Genomic DNA, 21,025 nt, shown 5'->3' with positions numbered 1-21,025 from the left:
ATAAACTGGTATTTTTTTTAAGAGCAGAGAAGACTGAGAAAGGATCTGATTGAGGTGTGCAAACTTATTAGGGGCATACATAGGGAGGATATGGAAAAAATTTTGTCCTTAGTGGAGGTGTCAATATTAGTGAGCATAAATTTCAGTTTTGGAGAGAAGGTTTCGGGGATTTAAAGAAAATTTCTCACTCACTAGAACTCACTGCCTGAAAGGCTGGTGGAGGCACAACATTTACAACATTTGAGAAGTACTTAAAGAAAAACTGGAAACACCATAGCATACAAGGCTACGAGCCAAGTGCTGGAAAACAGAATTAGAAAAAAATAGGTATTTGATGATCGTCCTTGGTACAGTGGGCTGAAGGGCCTTTCCTGTAAAACTCTGACACTAGAATTTTGTGTAATTAGTGTTTTAGAACACCAAAAATCTATGCAACAATTCAGTACTTTACTTTGTTTACCGGAGATAAACTTAATAGTTTCTTTTGAAAGATTATGAATTATTTGTTGGTCACTAAATCATAGACACATTAATAAGTGGTAAACATTTTGTAACTCAACTGGAAAAAACAACTGACATTTTACCATAAAATACTTCTTACCATACAAATAAAAAGAATGGCACTGCAAAAGCCTCAGATGCCAAACCATACAGAAGTTTGTTAAAGCCCTTGGGGAAACGGTCGATGGTTGCTGGTATGACATGCCATGATATATTGTATTTAACAAATGGCCCACAAGATTTGGATGATTTGATCCTGATTGGAAGCAAAAATAAATTATTTTACCTCTAATACAAAAACAATCAAATTACTTCAAGAACAAGTCCTTTCAAAATCAAAAACATAATTTGGCTACACCAAATAATAGCAGGTTTTACCTCTTTATAAATGCTGCCGTCATTTTTCTATTACATTTTCAATTTTTGTTCTTTCTCTCCAGCAGGAAGCCTTTTAAAAATGTTAAAATTTCCAACATGAACATTTGTGTAGTTTTGGTAAATGATTGAATTTTTGAAGCCAATTGTCTTTTACATTCTGGAGATTCAGCAGTTATCAATACTAAAAGTCAAATGATAAGCTCAGAGGCCGGAGATCCTTAACAAATATGTATGATTGCATATAAATATGTTCATTCATGATATATCAGGTTGTGCGAGCTGCATTAAACCAAAATATAGCAGGGTACTTAGAAAATCATTGTGATCATGCAGAGGCGACATAGCTTTGTGAAAGGGAAATCATGTTTACTAATTTATTACAGTGCTTTCAGAAAGTAACAAGGAGATGGATATAGGCAAATCTGTAAAGTGATTTATTGGGATCTCCAAAAGGTTATTGGTGAAGGTGCAACATCATAAGTTGCTACACAAAATAAGAGGTCATGGCGTATGGATGACATGTTAGCTAACTGGAAAGAGACTAGAGATAAATTTGACGTTTTTTTGGGTTAGCAAGCTGTCAGAGATAAATATGAGGTTATCCACTTTAGTAGCAAAATCAGGCAGGCAGATTATAAATGGGGATAGATTTGGAAAGGGGGAGGTGCATTGAGACCTGAGTGTCCTTATGTATCAGCTGCGAAAAGTGAGCATGCAGCTGCAACAGGTGGTAAGGAAGGCAAATAGTATGGTGGCCTTCATAACAGAATGATTCAAATATAGGAGCAGGGATGTCTTGCTACTACTGCACAGGGCATTAGTGAGACCACACCAAGAGTATTGTGTGCATTTTTGGTCTCCTTATCTGAGGAATGATGTTCTGGTTATGAAGAGAGTGCAATGAAGATTTAACAGACTGATTCCTGGGAGGACTGATGTATGAAGAGAAACTGGATTGGTTCACTGGAGTTTAGAAGATTCACGGGCATCTCATAGAAACCTATAAAACTTTAACAGCATTAGACAGGGTAGGGATGCAGGAGGGATGCTCTTCATGACTGGGGAGTCTAGAACCTGGAGTCACAGTCTCAAGGGTAAGGGGTAGGCCTTTTAGGATAGAAATGAGGAGAAATTTCTTCACCCAGAGAGTGGTAAGCCTCTGGAATTCTCTGCAACAGGAAACGATTTAGGTCAAAACATTAAAGACTTTCAAGAAAGACATAGATATAACTCTTAGAACTACTGAGATCAAAGGGTATGGGGATAAAGCAAGACTAGGGTACTGATCAACCATGATCATACTGAATATCAGAGCAGGCTTGAAGTGCCAAATCACCTACTCCTGCTCCTAAAATGGAGAATGGGACTCTTGCCTCTCAGTGGGTGAATTTCCCATCCCAGGAGTTGCTAGCCAAACTGCAGTTCCAGCAGCACCAACATCTGTAGGGCTATAACCAGCCTTACAAAGAAGACTCAATACATCGTCAAGTGGCAAGACAATGGTATTGACAGGGACCGTGTCCGAGTATGCATTAATCTTTGAAGGTGGCAGGAGATACTAAGAAAGTAGTTAACAAAGCATTTGGTTTCTTGGGCTTCATAAATAGAGGCACTGCAGACAAAAGCAGGCAAATTATGCTGAACCTTTAAAAGATCTGGCAAGACCCCAACCAGAGTACTGGATGCAGTTCTGGTGGTCACACTGTCATAAAGATGCAAAGATCTTTGTGAGGGCACAGAAGAGATTTACCAGAATAGTTCCATGGATTGGGGTGGTGTGAAGTTCAGTTTAGTTACAATGTTAGGTTAAAAATGATTGGCTTGTTCATCTAAGAAATTGGATAGACACTTGAAGGAAATAAACCTGCAAGACTTCAGAAATGACTGAGGGTGTGGGACAGAGTGAATTGTTCTGAAGGGAGCCAATTTGGACTCAGCACACTGAATGACCTCTCTCTCTTTCATAAATGATTCCACCACCTCAATAAGTAACTCATTCATAATGGGTGAAGTATCACTTTGTGCAGTGCAACTAGAAAAAATAGTCTGTTAATACTCAATACTCACACTCCAACACTGAAAACAATAGGCACACAGGCTAAGGGAAGTCCAATTAACAGCACTGCCAGAAAGAAGAAGTTAGAGCTTGATGCCCGAAAAGGTCTGGTGGAAGGGCGACAGTTGTTCATCAGAGATATCTGGAAGGTTCAGAAGACATTGTAAGTCGCAATTCCACCAAGCTCTGCTTTCCTCCCTTCATTTCCTGCCGATTTGTCCTTTTGATTACACTTTCAAATGGCCATTACTTGTCCTTGTACATTGTAGATGGGCAAGATATTTCAACAACGGGGCATCACAGCCAAACCAGATTTCTTTTTTTCCAATATCTATATGTTGCTAGATAATAACTATTATTAATTGGTGCATTCTGCATGGCAACACCTCTACCAATTAAAATCCATTTACTAATCAGCGCTCTTCTTTCATACAGTGTAAGTATTGATATTCCCCCTGAAATGGCATTGTTGCAAAATGTCCTGATGAGTGCTGAGAAGACAAAAAGCTTCAACAAAATGTGTGTTCTTCAGCAATATTAAAGTTCTGTACTACCAAATGACTGATTTTTCCTTACACTTGGATATGACTGTCATCGTTGTCCCAAGCACCCTATAAGCATTTATTAAACTGACATTAGGTAATTCACCACAAGCAAACAATAAAAACTGCCGCCTTCATTACTCTAATCTACAATTACGCTTTTTCCACTATGAGTATAATACCATAGAATATCCTAGATGTTAAAAATACTCCATAAATGCAATTTTATGCATTTACTCTACTACTTAGCCACTCACTGATGTAACCCATTCAGTTCACTGTGGGAACCTCAGTGGAAAGCTCAAATTAAATTTGGAGAAGTCTACAACAGATCTCAGATTTTGATTGCTACTAATGATTGAATATTTTTTAAATGATCACATCCATCAGTCAGAAATACGAAGTAAAGTTTAAGGAATTAATTCAATCACCTGGTCGCCTCATACCTTTGAGGAAAATTATTTTTCTTCACTGGTATATTCTGTAAGATAGCTCACCTTTTTGATATAAAATATGATGAAGTATTTGATGGTTGCTATTCCAGGGAGCAATGGGGAGTAAAATGTTCCTATCCAGCAGATAGTCTGACCATACACAATTTCTAACACATTTTGAGGAACTGAAAACTGCTGTTGACCCCACCACTTGAATGGGGCCCATGTGCAATATGTTACAATTAACCTGAAAGATAAAAATATTAAAGATATAATTATGCTCTTAGAAAATGTGGCATCCTTTGCTAAACTGCACTTTTTGATAAACTTAAAATTCAATGGCTAATGTGATCTAACAAGTTGCAAAAAGTTAATGAAATAATCCTAAAAATAAAACTGTGCTGAATGACACAATGAGCAATTTTGTTAAATAAAAGAAATGAAAATATACAAAAATAGTTTATACTTTCACTGATGTATTAAGTTAGTTTCTTTTCAAAAATAATCAAGCTATAACAAAACCCCTCTCCCCTCACCACGGCACCATTCATGTGATCTTCATCTTTCAACTACCCAAGAAATGCAACAACATCAAGCAGTGGTGCATGAGCAAGAAGTGTCTGAAGAGAGATGGTAAAAAAGCGGAACTGTTATTTAAGAGGACACTGAGGGTGTGATCACTGGTATTAATCAGATAACTGGATCGTGGATACTAGGTCAGAACATGGATACCTTGTAGCTTCTTTCTTCACTCCTCTGCTTCATCTTCAGCTGTTTGCCTTATCTTGGTACACCCACAGGTACACCCCACCATGCTATAAGAAAGGGAGTTCCAGGATTCTAATATAGCAATGGGGTATGATGACATACTTTTAAGTCAGGACGGTGAGTGCTTTAAGGGGAACTTGCAGGTGGTGGTATTCCCATTTATCTGCTGCCTTCTTCCTTCCAGATGCTAGATGTAATAAATTTCGAAGACACCCTCTAGGAAGGCATTGTACCATGTATGTGGTACAGACAGCTGCCACAGTGTGTCAATGGTGGAGGGAGTGCATGTTTGAATATGACTCTCATTATATTCATACATTCAATTGTTAATACAACACAGTGATAAACCAGATGGTCAGCAAATGACCCTTGCCACTCTCTGATTGATGGTAATGGTTTCTTTAGTATTGCTGGATCAAAATCCTTAAGTTCCCTCCTGAGAGCACTGTGGGTCACCTAAACTAAATGGACTGCAGTAGTTTAAGATAGCAGCTCACCACTACTATTTATAGAACACTACAGAACACTATCTTTGCCCCTCACTTTACTCACAGTGCATCAGTCACTTCCCTTATCCAGCACTGGACAATGAACCACACTATGTTGGTGAAGCCCTTGTTCTAGCTTGGAATTAGCTCAACATGAAGAAATTAATGGCCATGAAAAGCTTTACAGCCACAGTAATGCTGTCCTTTCCCTGAAGAGGTTGCAGACTTGCCTGCAAGAGAGTAGCAGATTTCTGTACACATCTTCTTTAGTGAAATGGAGATATCACAGAAATCTTGCTTCACATTTCAAGGCCTTGTTAATGCGTCCGGTAGTTCATAGAACAGCAGACTTCATCAGCTTTGCAAACTTGTAAGCACTTCTACTAAATCAACATCAGCCAGCAAAAACCAATCAGCAACCAACCATGAAGTGGTCAACGATCCCTCAAATTCACACCAAAACAGGGTCTTTACTGCTGTTGAGCATCTTCTGTGGTCTCAGCAAGACTTACAAATCAGCATTGCATACTAATTCATGTCACAATCTGCTGACTCTGTACATTTCTTGTGCACACTTCCAATATACAGGCTAGCAATCTCCCTATTCAAGACAGTGGCGGAGAAGGGCTCCTGAGCCGGAGCTTGTCCGCTCCATCCATTTCCTTTACTTCTCTTTTCTTGTTTTTTTTTCTTTCTAGTAACCTCTCATCCTGGAATGGCATCAGTAGCAATAAGTTGAGCCAGTGTAAATCCAGGTGAAGCCCAGCATGGACCCAAGTTTAAGCCCATCACGGACTCGTATGCTCTGTCTGCTTTTACTTTTATTTTTCTTTCTCTGCATTTTTATAAACTTTAACCTTACTTGCCATCTGTTGAGAGCACCAGGCAGATTCAACAGCAGCTGCAATGCCAAGATCGGCCCAGAGCAGTCTCATGGTGGTAACACTGTCAGTAGACGCAAGATGACACCTAAGAATGGTGACATGGTAATGCGGGGATAGCACAGTGAGGGGGACTTGTGCTAGTGACGGTATCAGCATCGGGTGGAAGAGCCCGGATCTAGGCCCATGGCCAAGCACTTAAAAATGACTGTAATGCTAAACTTTTAATTTTATTTCTTTATTTCTACCTTTGTACCTAAAATAGCGCCAGAGAATAGTGACTTTGTACACTTTTCATTGTACTCCTGTAGCCCTGTACTTGAGTACATGTGACAATGAAACCTAATTCTAATTCTAAATGGTATGTACTGCAGTTTGAAGCAGACATATTTGCACATGAATGCCATATTGAATCCAAACAGCAGCGGTAGAGATATACAGCACGGAAACAGACCCTTTGGTCCAATTTGTCCAGGCTGACCCCATATCCTAAATTAATCTAGTCCCATTTGCCAGCATTTAGCCCACATCCCTCTAAACCCTTCCTATTCATATACCAATTCAGATGCCTTTTAAATGCTGTAATTGCATCAGCCTCCACCACTTCCTCTAGCGGCTCATTCCATACACAAACCACTCTCTGCATGAAAAAGTTGCCCCTTAGGTCGCTTTTAAATCTTTCCCCTCTCACCTTAAACCTATGCCCCTCTAGTTTTGGACCCAACCCACCACCGTCCCCGCCCGGGGAAACGACCATGTCTATTTACTCTATCCATGACCCTCATGATTTTATAAACCTCAATAAGATCATCCCTCAGCCTCCGACACTCCAGGGAAAACAGCCCAAGTCTATTCAGACTCTCCCTATAGCTCCCTCCAACCCTAGCAACATTCTCCTAAATCTTTTCGGAGCCCTTTCAACTTTCACAACATCCTTCCTATAGCAGGGAGACCAGAATTGCATGCAATATTTCAATAGTGGCCTAAACAATGTCCTGTACAACCGCAACATGACCTCCCAACTCCTATACTCAATGCACTGACCAACAAAGACAAGCATACCAAACGCTTTCTTCATTATCCTATCTACCTGCGACTGCCCTTTCAAGGAACAATGACCTGTATTTCAAGGTCTCTGCTCAGCAACATTCCCCAGGACCTTACCATTAAGTGTATAAGTCCTGCCCTGACTTGCCTTTCCAAAATGCAGCACCTCACATTTATCTAAATTAAACTCCATCTGCCACTCCTCAGCCCACTGGCCCATCTGATTGCAGTCCCATTGTACTCTGAGGTAACCTTCTTGGTTGTCTGCTACACTTGCAATTTTAATGTCATCTGCAAATTTACTAACCGTACCTCCTATGTTCGCATCCAAATCATTTATATAAATAATGAAAAGCAGTGGATCCAGCACTGATCCTTGTGGCATACTGCTGGACACAGGTCTCCAGTCTGAAAAGCGACCCTCCACCATCGTCATCTATCTTCTACCTTTGAGCCAGTTCTGTATCCAAATGGCTAGTTCTCCCTGTATTCCATGTGATCTAACCTTGCTAACCAGTCTACCATGAGGAACCTTGTCCAAAGCTTTACTGAAGTCCATACAGATCACATCTGCCGCTCTGCCCTCATCAATCCGCTTTGTTACTTCTTCAAAAAACTCAATTTCGTGACAGACAATTTCCTACGCACAAAGCCATGGTGACTATCCCCAATCGGTGCTTGCCTTTCCAAATACATGTAAATCCAGTCCCTCAGGATTCCCTCCAACAACTTGTCCACCACCAATGTCACGGTCACTGGTCTATAGGTCCCTGGCTTTTCTTCACCACCTTACTTAAACAGCAGCACTGCGTTCGCCAACCTCCAGTCTTCCGGCACCTCACCTGTGGCTATCAATGATACAAATATCTCATGACGTGGAGGTGCTGGTGTTGGACTGGGGCGGACAAAGTCAGAAGTCATACGACGCCAGGTTACAGTCAAAAGGTTTATTTGAAATCACAAGCTTTCAGAGCATAGCCCCTTTGTCAGGTTGCCCAACAAAGGGGCTATGCTCCGAAAGCTTGTGATTTCAAATAAACCTGTTGGACTGTAACCTGATGTCATGTGACGTCTGACAAATAGCTCACCAAGGGGCCCAGCGAACATTTCCCTAGTTTCCCATAGAGTTGTAGGATATACTTGATCAGGTTCCAGGGATTTATCCACCTTTATGTTTTATGACATCGAGCACCTCCGCCTCTGTAATATGGACATTTTTCAAGGTGTCGCTTTTTATTTCCCCACATTCTCTATCTTCCATATCCTTCTTCACAGTAAACGCCAATGCAAAATATTCATTTAGTATCCCCTATCTCCTGCGGTTCTGCGCATAGGTGACTTTGCTAATCTTTAAATAATCATGTATCTAAACTAATTAAATCCTGTACCAAAATTCACAATCTCTGAACATATGAAATGGGAAAGAGTGGTAAGGTAAATAATACTTACTTTCTGGGGAATTCCACAAACAATGCAACTGATGAAATTATTATCAAGTCAAATATCATTAACTTGTACATTTCTTGTCCTATTCGGGTTTCCCAGCACTGAAACATATAATCATATTAGGACAGAGATCAGTGAAATGAAATGTGAAAGCAAATGAGTCTGCAGTATCAGACTGTAGGTTTTGGTCTGGAATCCTTTTTAAAATCTAGGACCAATGTATTTCTTATGTCTCTAAATCTTGTTAATACCGAAATTTCTCTTGTCTTTCATATTAGCCTTGAGAACAATTCAAACAGAGAGGTTTATTAGCTTCCATCCCTTAAAGGACAGGTTTAGTGTAGGCATGTCACGTATGTCTGATGTTAGTTTATATATTCTTCGTACCCTCCCAGAAAGAAACCTGAAAATAGCAATAATTTATTGTATTATTCATCTCAAGTTCCTTCTCAAGTTTGACTCCATTTGGATAGGGCCTTAACTTCTGCCCTCAATACCATACTTCCATTACAATAATTTAAGACATTCTGTTACTGTACTTCGCAGCTATTTTCTAGATTTTTACAGTATGCAAGTTTATTTATATATAGTATGGCTCCTTCTATATCAGTATTAATTCTTCCCTTCCCTGTTCCTAAACCACAACATTTTTCTATTGATACATTTTGGAGCAACTTTTATTTAATTTCCTTTTGTTACATTTATGCACATTTTCCTGCAATATTTTTGAAGAATGTGCCTATTCTGCCTCATTGAACCTATTTTTGAATGGTTAGTATCCCTCACTGTAATTGCATAATTAAGCAAACTCTGAGTATTTGGATCACTCATGGGTTTTGAAACCATGCAGACAGCATAAATTCATTTGCTACACTGATAAGCAAAGATCTCTATTGCATGTTGCTATAGTTGAGCTCACGAGTGAGCCAAATGTTTCAAAAGAATTGCAGGATGTACAGGGAAATGTACATACTATAGTAAAAGCAAATTAAATTAAAAATTGATTCAAAATGAAACAGCAGAAAAAAGACGCAGATAAAGAAAAGGTAAAGAAAAATTATGACTGCATACAAGCAGCTAACAGAGACCTAGGGTCAGGTACATAATTCTTTGAAAGTTGAATCACAGGTAGACAGGGTGGTAAAGAAGGTATTCAGCATGCTTGCTCAGACCGTTGAGTATAGGACTTGGGATGTTATGTTGAGGTTGCACAGGACATTGGTGAGGCCATATTTGGATGGCTGTGTACAGTTCTGGTCGCCCTACTATAGGAAGGATATTATTAAATTGGAGGGGCTACAGAAAAGATTTACTAGGATGTTGCCAGGACTGGAGGGTTTCAGTTACAAGGAGAGGCTGAATAGGCTGGGACATTTTTCACTGGAGTGTAGGAGGTTGAGGGGTGACCTTATAGAAGTTTATAAAATCATGAGGGGCAGAGATAAGATATGGGGAGGAAAGTTTAAAAAGAGCCGGAGTGGCAAACTTTTTTTTTTAAAACACAGAATGTGGTTCGTATTTGGAATGAACTGCCAGAGGAAGTAGTAGATACATGTACAGTTACAACATTTGAAGACATTTGGATAGGTACATGAATAGGAAAGGTTGAGAGGGATTTGGGCCAAAAGCAGGCAGGTGGGACTAGTTTACTTTGGGACACTTGGTCAGCATGGAGGAGATGGACCATGAAGCCAAATTAAATTAATCACTTCTGCCTGCCTTTGGTCCATATCCCTCCATTCCTTGTATATTCATGCGCTTATCTAAAAATTCTTTAAACACCCTTATCATGTCTATCACCACCACCTCCCTGGCAGTACGTTCCAGACTCCTACAACTCGCTGCGTAAACAACTTGCCCCTTCTCACCTTAAATGCATGCACCCCTCTTCCTGCAGCTCATACTCTCTAATCTAGGTAGCATCCTGATAAACCTCTTCTGCACCCTCTCCAAAGCCTCCACATCCTTCCTGTAATGTGGCGATCAGAATTGAATGCAATACTCTACGAGTGGCCTAACCAAAGTCTTATAAAGCTGCAACGTGACATCCTGACTCTTGTACTCAATTCCCCGAACTATAAAGGCAAACATGCTATACGTCTTCTTTACCACCCTATCTACTCGTGTGGCCACTTTCAGGGACCTAGGGACTTAAACCCCAAGATCCGTCTGTACATCAATGTTGTTTAGGGTCCTGCCACTAACTGTATACTTTTCCTTAACACTTGATCTCCCGAAGTGCAGCACCTCACACTTAGCCGGATTAAACTCCATCTGCCATTTCTCCGCCCATATCTGCAACTGATCTATGTTCTGCTGTATCCTTTGACAACCTTCTTTACTATCCACAAATCCCCAGTCTTTGTGTCATCTGCAAAATTACTAACTCACCCATCTACATTTTCAACCAAGTCATTTATATATATCCCAAACAGCAGGGGTCCCACTACAGATCCCTGTGGAACACCATCAGTCACTGACCTCCAGTAAAGAAATCACCCATCTACCACTACACTCTACCTTCAATGGACAAGCCAATTCTGGATCCATGTGAGATAACAAGGTGTAGAGCTGGATGAACACAGCAGGCCAAGCAGCATCAGACGAGCAGGAAGGCTGACGTTTCGGGCCTAGAGCCTTCATCATTCTGATGAAGAGTCTAGGCCCGAAACGTCAGTCTTCCTGCTCCTATGATGCTGCTTGGCCTGCTGTGTTCATCCAGCTCTACACCCTGTTATGTCAGATTTTCCAGCATCTGCAGTTCCTACTATCTCTGGATCCATGTGGCCATGTCACTGTGGATCCCATGCATTTTAATCTTCTGGATGAGCTTACCGCAAGGGACCTTGTCGAAAGTCTTACTGAAATCCATGGAAACAACATCTACTGCTCTACCCTCATCGACCACCTTTGCAAAATTCAATCACATTGGTAAGACATGACCTGCCCTGCACAAAGCCATGATGACTGTTCCTAATTAGGCCTTGCTTTTCCAAATGCGTGCAAATCCTATCTTTAAGAATTCTCTCCAATAGCTTCCCAACTACTGATGACAGAGTCACCAGTCTATACTTTTCTGGAATATCTTTATTTCCTTTCTTAAATAGAAGAACAATATTAGTAACTTGCCAGTCCTCCAGGACGTCTCCAGTGGCTAACGAGGATACAAAGATCTGTGTCAAGGCCCTAGCAATCTCCTCTCTTGCCTCTCTCAATCCCCTGGGGTAGATACTATCGGGACCTAGGGACTTATCCACCTTAATGCTCTTCAAAACATCCAACACCACTTCTCTCTTGATCTAAAAATGCTCTAGCGTATTAGCATGCTCCACACAAATCTCACTATCTTCCATATCCTTCTCCTGGGTGAATACCGACACTAACTATTCATTTAAGATCTCATCCACTTCCTCTGCCTCCAAGCACAAGGCACCTCCTTTATCTTTGAGTAGTCTTACCTGCTGTCTAGTTATCCTCTTGTTTTTAAAATGTATGTATAGAATGCCCTGGGATTCTCTTTAACTCTACTTGCCAAGGTCATTTCATGGCTCTTTCTTGCTCTCCTAATTCCCTGCTTGATTTCTGTCCTGCTTTCCTCATGTTCCTCACAGGCCCTGTCTGATTTTAGCTTCCTAAAATCATTAAATGTGGAGACAATAAGGAGTGCAGATGCTAGAAGCCAGAGTCGAGAGGTTTGAGGCTGGAAAAGCACAGTAGGTCAGACATTGGCCCGAAATGTTGACTTACATTTGCTTCTTTTTCCTTTTTGACTAAATTCACAACCTCCCTCATTATCCAAGGGTGGATCTTTGTCCTATCTTTGTCCTTCCTCCTTACTGGAACATGTCGGTCTTGAACTCTCCCCAGCGGGCCTTTAAACAGTTCCCACATGTTAAATGTGGACTTGCCTGATAAAATCTCCTCCCACTCCCGAGCTCCTGCCTAATACTGACATAATTTGCCCTTCCCCAATTTAGTACCTTCCCGCAAGGTCTTGACTTACCCTTATTCATAGCTATCTTAAAACATAAGGAGTTGTGATCACTGTTTCCAAAAATGAAAGGTCAGTCACGTACTGGCTAATGAGCCTGGCCACAAGGTCCAGTACGGCCAATCCTCTTGTTGGACTATTCACATACTGTGTCAAGAAACCCATTTGGATGCATTTAACAAATTCTGCCCCATCTAAGCCACTTGCTCTAAGTCCCAGTCAATATTGGGGAAGTTATGACTCTATGACTCTCAATAATATTCTCCATTATAATTATTTTAGTGTTTATTTTAATATTGCCATAACATGAGTTCTCTCTTTTTTGATGAAGCATAGTTACTACTGGCTTTTCAAAGAATGACATATCATTGTTAGACAACTTGAACCTCCCAGAATTCCCTCACATACAAGGCAACCATTCACTTTTTTTCTACTTCCTATTACTCTTGAATGTTTTGAGTCTACCACTAAAAGCAGTATATAAACCTGGTAAAAGACTTCAATGATTTTAAGGGTGTGAGGCTGGAAAAGCACAGCCAGTCAGACAGCATCCGAGGAGCAAGTAAGTCAACATTTCGGGCCAATATCTGACCTGCTGTGCTTTTCCAGCCTCACACCTCTCGACTCTGGCTTCCAGCATCTGCAGTCCTTTTTGTCTCCAAGTTTAATGATTTTAAATTTGATGATTAATTTTCATGCACTCATAAAATTCTTCAATATTATAATGTCGATGCTCTAATTTTTAACAGTTAATGATCAGGAACATTTTAACAATTCACTTTAAATCAAATATATCTAACATAATCTGCACAAATTATTAATATTTGTCATCATACAGCAAGTTGAATATAACAAAAATAAATGCTGTTAAAGGAGCATGTTAAATATAAACATTTCATTTTTCATAGAATCCCTACAGTGTGAAAACAGGCTATTTGGCCCAACAAGTCCACATCAACTCTCCGAAGAGCATCCCACCCAGACTCAACCCCTATTCTATCCCTGTAACCCTGCATTTCCTATGGCTAATCCACCTAACTTACACATCCCAGGACACTGTGGGCAGTTTAACATGGCCAATCCACCTAACTTGCATACCTTTGGACTTTGACAGGAAACCAGAGCACCTGGAGAAAACCCATGCAGATACAGGGAGAATGTGCAAATTCCACACAGGCACCCAAGGCTGGAATTGAACTCCGGTCCCTAGTGCTGCAAGGCAGCAGTGCTAACCACTGAGCCACCATCCTGTGATTTGCATATAAATTACATGTTTAAACTAATGATATATTATTATCCATTTCTATGCAGGTTAATTAACTGCATAGCTACCTAAAATGACTGAAAATCTTTTAAGCATTATACAGTGGTTGCTTTGCAAATGCATAATTGATCAGTTTATTTATTTACTAGATTAACTCCAGAGATGAGGGGTCTGTCTACAAAGAGAGATTGAGCAGTTTAGGTCTATACTCTGTAGTTTGGAAGAGTGAGGGATCTAATTGAGGTATATAAGATGCCAAAGGGGATTGAACAAGTAGACATAGAAAGCATGTTTCCTTATGTGGGGAAATCTAGAACAAGAGTCACAATTTTAGGCTAAGGGGTAGCAGAATTAAGACAGGAATGAGGAGAAATTACTTCTCTAACACAGTGGTGAAAATCTATGGAATTCACTGCCCCACAGTACAGTGGACGTTAGGACATTGAGTAAATTTAAGAGGATAAATCGATTTTTAATTAGTAATGGGATTAAGGGCTTTGGAGAGTGGGCAGAAAAATGGAATTAAGGCAGAAATAGATCAGCCATAATCATATCAAATTGCACAGCAGGCTCAAGGCGCCTAACTGCCACTTCTACTCCTAGCTCTTATGATCTTATTAAACTGTTTTGCAAATATGTGCATTGATTTCAATAAATGTGAAAGGACTTGTATCACGTTAGAATGCACCTTTTCTGTATCAAAGATACTTATTTCTTGATGACTACATATTTTATCTTATTGCATTCTATTTGTGCTACATGCAAATTGAAATTCTCAACACCAGAGCATGTTAAACCCATTTCAACTTAATTACAGATATTTGCAAATTTAAAAAAAAATTTTGTACTCACTGGATACAATTTGTTGTTGTAGCCACATGGTTTGCACGCGTCATCATCACAAGTCGTGATTTGTGACCACAAGCTCAGCAAAAGAACAATGATATTAGCCAATCGCACAAACACTGACCTATAGAAATATTCAGTTAGTAAGCTTTGGTTTCACTGTACTCTATTAAGAACATAATGAGGATATGAGATAGCATGGAACGGCATTGGGTTTTAAAATATCCAGATCGCTTAAACAAAAGTTGCATTTTGATCTCTTTTCCTTTTTAATATGTGCCTTGCTAATCCTACTTAACTTCTTTTTATCTTCCATGCCTTTTAATTATCCTCAAATTACTTCTATAAAATTCCTATTTTTTTATTTTTTTTCCTCGCACGATCTTTTCAAGATGTGCTGCCTTTAAAAATGCACCAGTTAGATAATGACTAGCAGATAACTACCAAGATTTGTTGACATCTGACGGGTCAAGGCATGGCCCTAAGGAATAAACCAGATGAACTAAAGAATAACTTTTGCCTATTTTGTTAGGTTGAAATAGGCACAATCTGTGTACTACTTCTTTTTGTCTGCAAAAAACATAGTCCGGTACATGAATATATCCATTTTGCAATATGCACAAATGCACTACACTGCAAGCCAGTCCACCAACCTTAAATTTATCATCAGTCTCATTCTTAGCACAATTGGTATTAGATTTTTATTAATTTATTCATTGGTGAGATGTGGGCATCACTGGCTAGCCAGCATTTATTACCCATCCCTAGTTACTGTTGAGAAGGTGGTACTGAGCTGCCTTCTTGAACTGCTGCAGTCCACCTGCTGTGGGTTGATCTACTATGCCATCAGGGAGGGAATTCTAGAATCTTGACCCAGCAATAGTGAAGGAATGGTGATATATTTCCAAGTCAGGATGGTGACTGGCTTGGAGGGGAATTTGAAGGTAGCGGCGTTCCCATATATCTGCTTTCCATGTTCTAGATGGAAGTGGTTGTGGGTTTGGAAGGTGCTGTCTGAAGATATTTGGTGAATTTCTGCAGTGCATCTTGTAGATAGCACACACTGCTGCTACTGAGCGTCAGTGGTGGAAGAAATGGATGACTCTGGATGTAGTGCCAATCAAGTGGGCTGCTTAATCCTGGATAGTGTCAAGCTTCTCGAGTGTTATTGGGGCTGTACTCATCCAAGCAAGTGGGGAGTATTCCATCACCCTCCTGACTTGTGTCTTGTAGATGGCAGACAGGATTTGGGAAATCAGGAGGTGAGTTACTCGCCACAGTTTTCCTAGCCTCTGACCTGCTGTTGTATCCACTATGTTTATGTGGTGAATCTAGTTGACCTTCTGGTAAGTAGTAACCCACAGGATGTTGATAGTGGGGATTCAGTGATGGCAACACCATTGAATGTCAAGGGGCAGTGTTTAGGTAGTCTCTTATGGGTGATGGTCTTGGCCTGGCATTTATGTGGTGCGAATGTTACTTGCCACTTGTCAGCCCAAGCCTGGATATTGTCCAGATCTTGTTGCATTTCAACGTGGACTGCTTCAGTATCTGAGGAGTCGCGAATGGTGCTGCACATTGTGCAATCATCAGCAAACATCCCCACTTCTGACGTTATGATGGAGGGAAGGTCACTGATGAAGCAGCTGAAGATGCAGTTAGCAAATACTATTCAATCACAAAATCACAGCTAATTGTTACATTATAAACATATGAATTAGGAGTTCGTCATTCAGCACTAGACTCTGTTAGTGTTCCACTACCTTGTATAATAAGAATCTACCCACCTCTGCTTTAAAATTATTCAAGAACTCTGCTTGCAGAATGAGTTCCAAAAATCCAACACCCTCAGAGAGAAATAAGAATCACTTCATCTCTGTTTTAAAACAGAAATTGCTGGAAAATCTCAGCAGATCTGGCGGCATTTGTGGAGAGAAATCTGAGTTAACGTTTTTGGTCCAGTGACTCTTCCTCAGAACTGACCAATAACCAATAACCTCTAGTTTTAGATTTTCCCATACGAGGGAATATTCTCTCTAAGCTTATCCTGCCCAGGCTGCTCAGGGTTTTATATGCTTCAACTAAATCATCTTTTACTCCGGTAAACTCCAGCGGATACCAGCCCAGCTTATCTAACCTTTCCTCATAAAACAAACTGCCATTCCAGGAATTAATCTAATAAAGTTCTCTGAACTGGCTCCAACACATCTACATCCTTCCTTTACGAGGTGTGAATAATATCATTCACACTGTGTTTGACAGTGTTTTAGGTTTTGCATAGTCTGACTGGGTGTGATTAGTACCTTGCCTATTGTGAACGACTGAAGGGACACACTGTCTCATGTGATCTGTCTGACTTTGGGACATTCAGCCCACACCGGCACTGATACTCACACACCACACTACTCATTTGTTAGGTGAGCAGGAGATCTTTTTGACTTGATGGCAGCACCCTAAGCAGCAAACAGCACTTGTGTTACTGGTGCACAGCAGCAGTATGAAACTGCTGGTTGCTTAAATTCCTGAGATATCTTACCCTTCCAGAATGACCTGAAGTCACATGGGCACTTTTCAAATCTGAGCATGACAAACTCTTTCTGGGACATGGGTGTCATTGGGCTGGTCCAGCATTTATTGCCCATCCCCAAGTAGTCTTGAAAAGGAGGGATGTGGTACCACTGGAGATGGTGCAGAAATTTACCAGGATGTTGTCTAGGGTGGAGGGTTTTGGTTATGAAGACAGTGGACAGACTGGAGTTGTTTTCATTACAGCAGACAGGATTGAGAGGCAGCAAGACTGAAAAGTATAAAAATATGAGTGGCATAGATAGAGTATACAGGAGGAACTTTTCCCCTTGATGGAAGGATCAATGACCAGTAGGTACAGATTTAAGGCAAGGCGCAGAAGGTTTAGAGGATTTGAGACAGAAAATTTTTTCTCCCAGAGCGGGTAGGAATCGCTGCCTATAAGAGTCGTGCAGGTAGAAACGCTCATAACATGGGCCAAAGGGCTGTTTTCTTTGCTTTAGATTTCAATGACTATGACTCAATTGGTGCATTTTCCAGCTATACAAAATCCTAGTTCAGCCACATCTGGAGTATTGCATCCAGTTCTGGTCGCCCCATTACAGGAAAGATGTGGAACCGTTGGAAAAGGTGCAGAGAAGATTTACCAAGATGTTGCCTGGAATGGAGGGAAGGTCTTACGAGGAAAGGTTGAGAGAGCTAGGGCTTTTCTCTTTAGAACGATGAAGGATGAGAGGTGACTTGATAGAGGTGTACAAAATGATCAGAGACATAGATAGAGTGGACAGCCAGAGACTTTTTCTGAGGATGGAGGTAGCTATTACGAGGGGGCATAGTTTTAAAGTGAGTGGAGGTAGATATAGGGGAGACGTCAGAGGTAAGTTCTTTACTCAGAGAGTGGTCGGGACGTGGAATGCATTGCCGGAGAGGGTAGTGGAGTCAGTGTCATTAGGGGCATTTAAGCAGCTATTAGATAGGCATATGGATGATAGTATAAGGTAGGGGTGGAGGTTAGATAGATCTTAGGATTAGGGTAAAAGTTCGGCACAACATTGTGGGCCGAAGGGCCTGTACCGTGCTGGACTGTTCTATGTTCTATAATGTGACACTTACAGGGCAATCTTCACATAACAGCTGTAATTTTATCACAACTGATTTTTCACAAAATCATCCACAGATATTTTCAAAACTCAATGTCATTTACGTTTCAGCAAAATCTTGAAGTCATTGAAGTGTATTTAAATAGTACCTCATCAGACAAGTTTAAATATTCAAGCCAACAAGTATTAAACATAATTTTTGCAATCAGTTGTACCTTTTGGATAGTTTGTCACCTCAAATTTATGATAGTATATTTTCATCAATCTCAAGTATAAAAATACACTGTATTGGAAATATGTCCATACGTACCTAATAAGAATAAATTTTATCTCAAAGGCCGGTGAATAGTCTTCAAATTGAATTATTCGTTCAAACAGACGTGGTGTGATAAAGTTAGCTGCTGTTATAACAATAGATGGCAGGTACTCAACTACTAGATCGGATGTGAAGGCTTCAACATGACCTGCCTAATAAAATCAAATCAATCACATTTAGGCTATATCACACAATTTAGAGTGTAAAATGTAAATAAACTAAGCAAACAATAGAATAAAAACCAAAAGAACTGTGGATGCTATAAATCAGGAACAAAAATAAAGTTGCTGGAAAAGCTCAGCAGGTCTGGCAGCATCTGTGAAGGAGAAAACAGAGTTAATGTTTCAGGTCCGATGACCCTTCCTCAGAACTGACAGTGGCTGGGAAAACATCAGTTTATATGCAGAAAATAGGGAGGGGGGTGGGGTAGGGAGTAAACAATAGGATAGAGCCCAAAGAGAGAGAAAGACAGTTGGACAGACAAAGGAGTTGCTAACGATCAGGCTGGGAGGGTGAATAGTTGTTAATGGGGACTGATAGTGACTAACAACAGGGGGTGTGTAATGGCAGGCTATGTGGTAATAAAGCCTGGTGTGTGGGATGGAGGGCTGGGACAGGGGAGAGTTTAGGCCCTAAAATTATTGAACTCAATATTGAGTCCGGAGGGCTGTAGGGTCCCCAAGCGGAAAATGAGGTGTTGTTCCTCCACCTTGTGTTGGGCTTCACTGGAACACTGTAGCAAGCCAGAGACAGAGATGTTGGCCAGGGAGCAGGGTGGTGCATTGAAGTGGCAGGCAACAGGTAATTCAGGGTCTTTTTTGTGAGTAGAAGGTAGATGTTGTGCAAAGCGGTCGCCAAGTCAACAATAGAATATATGGGGCTGGCTGGTGGTTAAACGTAGTCTGTACTTTTTACACCCACAGAAAGCGGTCGGCCCGGATGGAATCCCTGGGCGTGCACTCAGATCCTGTACAGACCAGCTGGTGGGAGTATTCGCAGACATCTTTAACTTCTCCTTATTGCGATTTGAAGACCCCCATGTTTCATGAAGACCGCCATCATCCTGGTGCCAAAAAAAATCATGCACTGTGCCTCAGTGACTACCACCCAGTAGCTCTGATCTCTATAATTATGAAGTGCTTAGAGCGGTTCCTCATGGCTCACATCAACTCCAGCCTACCACATTGCCTTGATCCTCTGCAATTCACCTACTGGTGCAAGAGCCCTACACTCATCGCTGGAACATCTAGATAACAAAGATACCTACGTCAGGCAACTACTTATTGACTACAATTTTGCCTTCAACACCACAGTTCCAAACAAACTCATCTCTAAACTCAGACCTAGGTCTTGACTGTCCCCTGTGTAACTGGATCCTCGATTTCCTGACCCACAGACCGCAATCAGTAAGAGTAGGCAACATCTCATCCACCATAATCCTCATCACCGGTGCCCAGCAAAGTTGTGTACTCAGTCCCCTACTATACTCCTTATAAACTCATGACAGTGTGGCCAAATTCTGCTCCAATTCCAATTACAAATTCACTGACACATTATCACTGTTGTAGGTCAGATCTCAACAATGAGACAGAATACAGGAAAGAGATTGTTTGTTCAGCAGCATGGTGTAAAGACAACCATCGCTCCATCAACACCGGCAAAATGAAGGAGCTGGTCATTGACTTCAAGAAGCAGAGTGGAGGGCACACCTGTGGAGGGCACACCCTGTCTACATGATGCTAAGGAGGAAATGGTCAACTGCATCAAGGTCCAGGGAGTGACGATCATCAACATTCTGACCTGGTCCACCCATGTTAAAGCGCCAGTCAAGAAAGCACAACATCTCTTCTTCCTCAGGAGGCGAAGGAAATTCGGCATATTCACAAGGATTCTTACTGATTTTATAGATGTGCCACGGAAAGTATCCCATCTGGATGCATCACAACGTGGTGGGGCAACTGCTTTTCCCAAGACAGCAAGAAACTGCAGAGTCGTCAACATAGCCTAGTCCATCACACAAACCAGCTTTCAATCCATTGACTCCATCTATCCTTCCTGCTGCTTCGGGAAAGCAGCATAATCAAAGATGGTTATACCTGGTTATACTCTCATCCATCCCGTTCCATCGAGCAGAAGATATAAAAGTTTGAAAACATGTACGAATAGGTTCAAGAACAGTTCTTCCCCACTGAAATCAGACTTTTGAAATACCGCTCAAATGTTAATTCTGATCTCTCTCTCTTTCTCTGTGCACCTTCTCTGCAACTGAACACTGTATTCTGCGATAGTAGGAACTGCAGATGCTGGAGAATCCAAGACAACAAGGTGCAGGGCTGGATGAACACAGCAGGCCAAGCAGCATCATAGGAGCAGAGAGGCTGACGTTTCGGGCCTAGACCCTTCATCAGAAAAGGGGGAGGGGAAGGGGGTTTTGAAATAAA

At 41.0% G+C, this 21,025-nt stretch overlaps 1 protein-coding gene across 1 annotated transcript in view; it reads right to left on the bottom strand.

The window, feature by feature from the left end:
• LOC109938457 (transmembrane channel-like protein 7) overlaps nt 1-21,025 on the bottom strand; it is a 103,778-nt gene that overhangs the window by 15,806 nt on the left and 66,947 nt on the right. The window contains exons 9-14 of the mRNA XM_048609836.1: nt 18,579-18,736; nt 14,649-14,766; nt 8,545-8,642; nt 3,975-4,158; nt 2,947-3,077; nt 602-757 (exon numbers count right to left, since the gene is read on the bottom strand). Coding sequence (XP_048465793.1) covers nt 602-757; nt 2,947-3,077; nt 3,975-4,158; nt 8,545-8,642; nt 14,649-14,766; nt 18,579-18,736 — 845 coding nt within the window. The remainder of the gene's footprint in view (nt 1-601; nt 758-2,946; nt 3,078-3,974; nt 4,159-8,544; nt 8,643-14,648; nt 14,767-18,578; nt 18,737-21,025) is intronic.

This window comes from Rhincodon typus, chromosome 21, assembly GCF_021869965.1.
Source record: "Rhincodon typus isolate 14 chromosome 21, sRhiTyp1.1, whole genome shotgun sequence".
In the NCBI taxonomy this organism is placed as follows: Eukaryota; Metazoa; Chordata; class Chondrichthyes; order Orectolobiformes; family Rhincodontidae; genus Rhincodon; species Rhincodon typus.
The sequence above is the reverse complement of the archived record's forward strand: the minus strand, read 5'-3'. Positions and strand labels throughout refer to the sequence as shown.